General features: G+C 44.6%; 2 protein-coding genes across 2 annotated transcripts; one reads left to right on the top strand and one right to left on the bottom strand.

Annotated features, from left to right (window-relative positions):
• Positions 1-31: 31 nt before the first annotated feature.
• Positions 32-3,272, bottom strand: LOC124997615 (RNA-binding protein with serine-rich domain 1-like). Its single transcript, XM_047571447.1, has 7 exons — positions 3,154-3,272; positions 1,597-1,743; positions 1,322-1,507; positions 1,110-1,215; positions 791-944; positions 561-702; positions 32-467 (listed from the first exon to the last, which is right to left on the bottom strand). Coding segments are annotated over exons 1-7 (843 nt in total). The 5' UTR covers positions 3,156-3,272; the 3' UTR covers positions 32-361.
• LOC124997613 lies at positions 3,267-7,527 on the top strand. Its single transcript, XM_047571445.1, has 4 exons — positions 3,267-3,416; positions 4,413-5,076; positions 5,744-5,857; positions 6,002-7,527. Exons 2-4 carry the CDS (start codon positions 4,435-4,437, stop codon positions 6,938-6,940), a joined length of 1,695 nt encoding a protein of 564 aa, XP_047427401.1. The 5' UTR covers positions 3,267-3,416; positions 4,413-4,434; the 3' UTR covers positions 6,941-7,527.
• Positions 7,528-7,537: the final 10 nt, after the last annotated feature.

Raw genomic sequence — 7,537 nt, 5'->3', positions numbered from 1 at the left:
GGGTGCAGATCCAAGAAGTTTCTCACAGAGAGGGGCTTTCCGAATGTCTTTCTGCGCTTTTATTTTCAAAATGTTTAAAAAAACGACACCCGGAGAAAAAGAAATTACACTTTAAAGAAAACATTGATAGATCTCAGTAAAACTCAGTCCGAAACAACAAAATACAGAGCAAACTTTTCAGGATCGAGATAAAATAAAAACAAAAGAAAAGGGGGGCCTTTCTAAATACAGACGCATGTTTTTTTATGTTGGCCGCAGATGATTTTGTTTCTGGTGAGCCCATAGAGTCGCGGGGGGAAGGGCAGAACTACATCAGGACTGAGAGAGAATCTAAGCGATCACATAGAGGTAGAAAACCCGTCTATCTAGAGGAGTTGGAGCTGGAACGAGAGCGGTGACGCCTGCGGCCGGGGGATCTGGAGCGAGAGCGGCGACGCACTGGGGACCGCCTCCTCGGGGACCGAGACCTGGGAAAGAAAAGCACATTTAATGTTCTGAACCGAATAACATAAAAATGTGTAGAATGTTCACTGAATTGTACATGTGTTGACAAATAGTACCTTCTCCTCATGCGTGGTGGGCTGCGACGCCACATAGGTGGCGGTGGGGGCATTCTGCGAGGAGGAGACGGTCTACGAGGTGGAGGACGGACGCGCTGGGTCAACACAGCGGCTGCTGTGATTTCCTGTCCGTCGATCTGACCTATTAACAACAAGATCGCAGGAAGTTCAACATAAACACGTCTGCTCCGATTAATCCGAGAGACACTGAACCGAGCGCGCTCACATACCTCCATCCATGTGCTTGAGGGCCTTCTGGGCCTCTTCAGGGGTCTCAAACTCCACATAGGCATAGCCTCTGGTAAGATGTGGGTGAAACCGATCCACCGGCAGATCAACCATTTTGATTTTCCCATAAGTTGAAAAGATCTCCTGGATGTGGTCCTGTTAAAACGAGACATCAAGGTATGTTAACAGGAGAAGAGAGTGGATTTTATGGAAGAATGAATGAGAAACATGTATAACGACACTGCTGACAACTAAAGGAAATGAGGAAATAAAAAAAAAGCCGAAAGGAGATGATAGAAAAAGTAAAATCACTCAACTTACCTTGGTAACATTCCTGGTCAGACGCCCCAAGTGAACTTTAGTTGGTTTGGGGCTCGGGCTTCGTTTTCTACGTTCCTTGTCGTCTCCCCTCTTCTGTGTTTTGGAGCTGCACAAGCGTAAACAAAACATAAAGTTAGTGCTACACGACTCAAAGAAGTGGAAACATCGCAGCGTTTCAATACAGCGTAGCTGCACCAGGAGAGGGCACGTACGTGGAGCGGGAGCGGCGACGGTTGTCGTGCCGTCTGCGGCTGGGGCTGGGAGAGCCGGAGGAGCTGGAAGAAGACGAGGACCGAGAGCTAGAGGAACCGGAGCGGCTGGACCCGGACGAGCTGGATCCACTTGAGGAGCCTGAGCTGGAACCAGAGCTGCTGCTTGAAGAAGAGCTAGATCTGGACCTGGTCATGGTCACAACAAGGGAAAATAAGCTACGCATGTTTAGGATTGATCAGAATTTATCTCCACACAGAACATAAATAAAACGAACCTGCTGCTGCTGCTCCCGGTGGAAGCACTGCGGCGCTTCCTTGCTTTGTCCCGTCCTCTTTCCTTGTCTCCTTCCTTGGTGGCAGTCTTCTCTTTGCCTCGGTCTTTAGTTTTCTCCTCCTCCTTCCGCTTCGTGGGTGATGGTGCCCTAAGGTTAGACGGAAGCTAATGTTACTTTGATATAATTTACAATGACAATGGTGTAAGGTTGCAAGAGGACATTAATGTCATTATAAACGAATAAAGCAATTATTTTGTTTGATTAAAAAAAAAAAAACAGAAAAACTTATCCAGGAGTCCACAACCCCAAAATATTCAAGCTATAATGATACAAAGCAAGATAATGAAGAGTCAATCAACTAACGTCTTTGGCATCTATGAGTGAACTAAAAGAAATTGAAATTAAAAGGAAACAAGTGACGGAAGAAACTAAGTCAATAAGAGCTGGTGCTGAAAGTAAAAGCAAACCAACTGTTAAAAACAGGCCCTCACCCGACACAACCCTGCAAACTCAGTCCTATTATATGTTTTGTGCATGACTCTGTCAAGTATTGAGTACGAGAATGGCATCCAAATCAAAATAAAAAGTTATTGTCCCAAGAGTGAAAAGGGAACGAGGATAAGGGAAACGAAAAGAAAAAAGTGATAAATAAAGCAGATAATGATGATAATAATAATAATTAGCTAACTGAATGTTGTTAAGGAGAGACAGTTGTTTAAAATAACTTCCACGTCATCTAATTTTTTCATTTCTTCTTTCTTTGACACCTAACTTTACTTAGCTTTGCTAGCTTGATTATATCTACAAAGGACAGATTTTTGGAGATCTAGACACTTATTTCAATAGTTAAACCATGTGTGAAGCTGTTCTGATATAGAGGACATAATAACTTCAGTTACACAGCTCAGGGCCCCTAAGCATTTGTAAAATTAGTTTACTAAATAAGTGTATTTTGAATTTAAGTTTGCACTGTTCTGTGTGACGATCTTCATATTTATATTATCACAAGGTTTTAATTGGTCTTTACATTTTTGGAAACTGCAATATTTATTAGTCTTTAAAGCCAGCTTGAAAATAACATAAATATTAAGTTAATATTTATTTATTTTTGTCTGTGCCGAAGTAAAATAATAGTAATGAACGCTAGTTAGAGAGGCCCCCTGAATATTTTTAGCCCGGGCCCCCAACAGACTGTAGAACCGCCTCTGCTCAGGGCCGCAGCCTCCTTCAATAATTTATTAGACTAGTTACTAATTAAAATTTTCAGGAGATTAAATGAGATCGCAGCATTTCAATTTAAAATCACTTATATATTCTTAGAAAACCTCTATTAATTAGTTAACTTGACTATCAATCCCGGAGGGAACCGCGCCGCCATTGAAATTCATTCATCTCCTCAAAACACGGAGTCAGTTGTGGGCTGCTGTTTATCGGATATTGTGTTGTTCTTAGAGCATTCACGCGGCTGGAGAATGCAACATAAAATTTCGTGTGCACTACGACATATGCTGAAGGGCAAATTAGCTCAATTGAAGTTAAATAAATGACTAAACTTACATTTCTTCCAAACGAGGTGGAATCGCTTCGACCACTGGTGGCCTGAGAAAACGTCGCTTCGTGATGACGACGGGCGGAAGTGACGTAGACACCCGAGCGCCACTTACAACTCATTTGTTTATTTTACGTTGTTAAGGATAAGCTGACAGTTTACATGTCTACAACCGCATTTTAGCCATGCAACGGCTGCGTGGTTCATACTAGCGCATGGAGTGAATTAAGCGAAGAGGAAGAACCAGTCGGGTTTCCGTCTTTGCTGTAAGGTGAGTCCTGGTAGTTTATAACGATGCTGTGCTAGCTGTTATCGTTAGCAAGATCAGCTACAGATTTCATTCCATGTGTGGATCACTGTAGACAGTAGCCTGCACGTGTTTGGGCATCCCTGGTCAAAACTTCTGTAACTGTGATTAGTAAGTAGTGGGCGAAGTCATGTCAACAAGCTACAGGCAAGTTAAAGATGAAACGTGCATTTCAGCTTTTAAAGGAAACAACCGCATTAAGAGTGAAATATAAACTTCTATGTCTTATAAAAGGGGTACCGTGTAAAAGTTTGGGTTCTCCAGGAGACGTGAGCTCTCAGTTAATGTGACAATTGTCTCAGGTCCTGATTTGCTTCCTGTGGCTGTGTCTTGTTAACGGGTGGTTGGCAAAGATCAGGTCATGCAAAGCAATGAGCCAAGTTTTTAATGCATTTAAGAAGTGATCGTTAACAGGAGCAGTAGTGCAAGTGAAAAACTCATCTCCACAAGCACGATGGTCATTTTAACACTTAATTAAGATAATTGTTTGCATTGATCACATAATTGCATTGTTTTATTGGGTCCAAATTTAGAACGAGAAACATATAAAAGGAACAATAAAAACCTGGGTTTTCCAAGTCACCAAAGTCTCGGATGCTGATTTGCTTTTCAGGGCATTACTTGAGATCCTGAAACCTTGTTCCAAAAGTCAGCAGCCACCTTGCACTCAGACTTTAAAATAACTGACACTAATGTAAAGAGAGCACTCCATTATAAGATATCAAAGAGTTTTAAACTTTAAACCTTTTGTTTTCTGTTACGTCAAGGACTTTATCTTTAGGAGAAAAAAATGTTTCTGGTTTTACTGTGACAGGGTTTATTGATATAACATGAGTACGTTTTGAGAAAATAGGCGTATAGACATTGCAAAACATTTTTACTAATAGTGGCACCATTGCTCCGTTGACATCTATTGTATTCATTCATTAATCAGATTTTTATTGTCTTGATCTATCACAGATTACAGCGCGAGAGTGAGACAATGGGCCGGCTCGATGACGCTGCCAAACACAAAGTGGTGGAGCTGCGGAAGGCTGGTCTGAGTTTCCGTAAGATCAAAGCCGTGCTGGAGCTGGAGAACATCAAGGTTTCCGCTCAGGCCATCTACCTCTTCCTGAGGGAGTTCCAGGGGAGGCCGCCGGGGAGGGTCAGACCCGCGGAGGCCGGAAGCAGCTCATCACCGGCGCAGGTGCACCCTCGAACCGGGGCGGTGCAAGAGAGCTGGAGTAACATCCGTCTGCAAAACCTCCTGCGGGAGGCGTCTCACCATGCCGGCTTCGCAGCATCTGCTGAATTCGCCAAACAGGCCTCCACAAATTCAGAGGCCGGTGGGAATTCGTCCGGTTCTGGGGAGACAAGCGGAGGCGGCCGGCCAGAACAGCAGCGGGATGAAAACAGGGAAGAAAATGACATTCAGATCGTTAGCGTCACATCCCTGGCGCAGACCGGCCAACGAAGAGCTCCTCAGTCCACTGTGACGAGGGCAGAGCCGGGCGCCGGGTCTCCCACGCTCACGGCTTCTGGGGCATTCACGAGGAGGAGGGCCACACCTTCTCCAGCCACCAGTTCAATGCTGGCGGCTCGAAAAAGACTTTTGGATAAAGCGTTGTCGCACAGGATGAAGGTAAATATATTCATATTTTCTTTGTTATGCATATTTTATTTCTCCTTTTTCTCTGAATTTAGGATGAGTACCTTAGAACTATAAACACTTAGCATCACCTTTGAACAAGAAGTAGGCCTAGTCACCAATATATAACAAAATATAAAACTGTTATTTTTCATGTCTGAATGTTGCTGTGTCAAAGTGGAATTGCAAATGATTAAATCCCAATGTCCTCAATCAAGCACGTGATGATTAGTGAAGTTATAGCTCGTTACTATTGATGGAATTTGCGTGTCATGTTAAACTGGAAAAGTTAATTAGCCTAAACTGTAAAATTTGCTGGTTTTGTACCTCGTCTGCTTTTGTTAAGTGATCGGCTGCACAATGAATCCACTAAAATGACTTTGATGAGGATAAAAGTTTCAATGAAGCAGAATAAAAAGCTCCCACAAACCTGAAGCTTAACGTCCCCATATGATGAGACAGCGGTTGCAGACCAACTTCCCGCCACAAAAAGAAGCGCGGGTGGGGAAGTTGGCCTGGTTCTTTGGCTACGGCGTTACTGCTACTTCGATCACTTCCTGATTTCCCAGACTATGATTACACCCAGAACAGAATGTAGTTAGAAGAATTTAGTTAATGTAAGTTGACAGCGTTAACGTCTGCACGTTGTTTTTCCCCACAGTCATTCCACCAGGTGGCATCGTTGCTGAGGAGAGATTCCTCGAGCATCCAAGGAGCCGATCTTAGAAGTGCTATGTCACAGCCACCTGAAACTTATGATCTCACCACAGACAAGGTGAGAACAACTTGTATGACCAAAAATGTGCACCACAGTATTTTTCACAATTTTACCGTAATAATTGTAGTCTGCGTGCAACATTTTTTTTCCTCATTCATAAAAAGTATTATAAATAATTGGTTATCCTCTCCTGTCCTACAGACTGTTATGGAAGGTCAGCCCGGGGCTGGCAGCACTCCCAGGCGTTTCCTCACTCAGAGACCAGGGCTTTCCGTCCGCTCCATTCAACCTCCTCCTCGCGTTGGGATCCGTCTTCCTAACCGGCCGCTCGGAGCTTTAGCGTCCTCGGCTCCCGGGGCCGCGGTCATCCGCCTGCAGACCCCCGGAGGCCAGGCTGCCTCGCGCAGCGAGGGGAATCCGAGCCCGCAGCAGGCCGCCCAGGACGTGGGAGGGAGGGGCGGTCTGCAGGACCAGATTCAGACCCTGGGCTCCGAGGTGCGCAGCCTGGGCCTCGTGGTGAAGATGCTCGTGGAGCAGCAGTGCCGCCTGGAGAGGGAGCAGGCCCAGCAGACGCAGATCCAGAAGCAGATCCTCAGCACCCTGCAGGCCGTTGTCTCCAAAATGGGATCTTGTAGCAGCGTTCAGCAGCAGCACAACAAAACCCCGTCACCCTCCGCTTTACCTGCAGCTTCTGCACCTACCTCCTTCAGTCAGGACTCCTTCGGCTTTAGTCAAGGCACGTACACTCAGTGCAGCCAAACCCAGCCCAGCTTCAACACTTTAGAGAGTTTAGAGAATGTAGAGGCCTTTAAGCTGCCAGGACTGAGCCCCACGAGCATGAATGGGTTTCCACCGTGTAGCAATGCAGAGAGCCTCCCTCTAACTCACACTCCCCCTCAAACCCAATCATACGCAGCCGTGTACACGCAGCAGGCTAACCAAGCCCTCATGCCGCCTTACACACAGTCCTACATGTCTACGTATAACCAGTCCCATCCTCAGACTTTTAGAGCATCTGACAGTAAAACATCTGATTTCTCAAGCAGCTGCTCAGCGGGGACTTTCCAGGACTGCAGCGTGAACTCCAACCACTCGTCACAAGATCAGCAGATCAACATCATCAAAGTGGAAGGGCCGTAGAAGACTTCAGACTCCACGCAGCATTTGGGAACCAGAAGGGCTCGGATGTCGTTTATTTTGTATCAAGTGATTGTGGTACTGTTATTTAAAACATCCGTGTTTTTACAACAACGTGTTTAACAAATAATGTAGCATTTTTATATTAATTTATTCCCAAAGTTCAGCCAAAAACCATCAGCAATAGAATAAACACAGTGCAATATTTTAGTAATTAGGCTCGGATTTGTCTTTGCTATAAGCGTCAGTTAACAAAAAAATTGATCTAAAGGGGTTTTTATAAAAACACTTTTCTACGTGTCGTCATACCTCTATGCTAGCTAACGTAAAACAAATACATAGCTGGATGAGATCCAAAGCATGTTCCCCTTTCTGTGTGTACAGTGTCTGAAGAAGCTGAGAATTCTTTTTGAATAAATAAAAAAAACAAGCAAAAGGAATTTATTTTTGAATTATAATGAACCTTACGCCAATCTGACATAACATTATGACCACCACTAATACTGTGTAGGTCTCCCTTGTGCCTCTGAAACAGTTGACTCACCAGAGAATGGATGGGGGAGTCCTGTAGTGTCTGGAAACATGATGGATTTGCGGGGT

Source organism: Mugil cephalus, chromosome 20 (genome assembly GCF_022458985.1).
Source record: "Mugil cephalus isolate CIBA_MC_2020 chromosome 20, CIBA_Mcephalus_1.1, whole genome shotgun sequence".
NCBI lineage: Eukaryota > Metazoa > Chordata > Actinopteri > Mugiliformes > Mugilidae > Mugil > Mugil cephalus.
The sequence above is the reverse complement of the archived record's forward strand: the minus strand, read 5'-3'. Positions and strand labels throughout refer to the sequence as shown.

Bases quoted from the DNA above. Each gene is read 5' to 3' on its own strand.
- LOC124997615 (XM_047571447.1), bottom strand. The intron at 1,216-1,321 runs GTACGTGCCCTC...ACGCTTGTGCAG, and splicing joins CGTCGCCGCTCCCGCTCCAC to CTCCAAAACACAGAAGAGGG. The intron at 703-790 runs GTATGTGAGCGC...TGTTGTTAATAG, and splicing joins CCTCAAGCACATGGATGGAG to GTCAGATCGACGGACAGGAA.
- LOC124997613 (XM_047571445.1), top strand. From the start codon at position 4,435: ATGGGCCGGCTCGATGACGCTGCCAAACACAAAGTGGTGGAGCTGCGG. The intron at 5,077-5,743 runs GTAAATATATTC...TTTTCCCCACAG, and splicing joins CGTTGTCGCACAGGATGAAG to TCATTCCACCAGGTGGCATC. The intron at 5,858-6,001 runs GTGAGAACAACT...CCTGTCCTACAG, and splicing joins ATGATCTCACCACAGACAAG to ACTGTTATGGAAGGTCAGCC.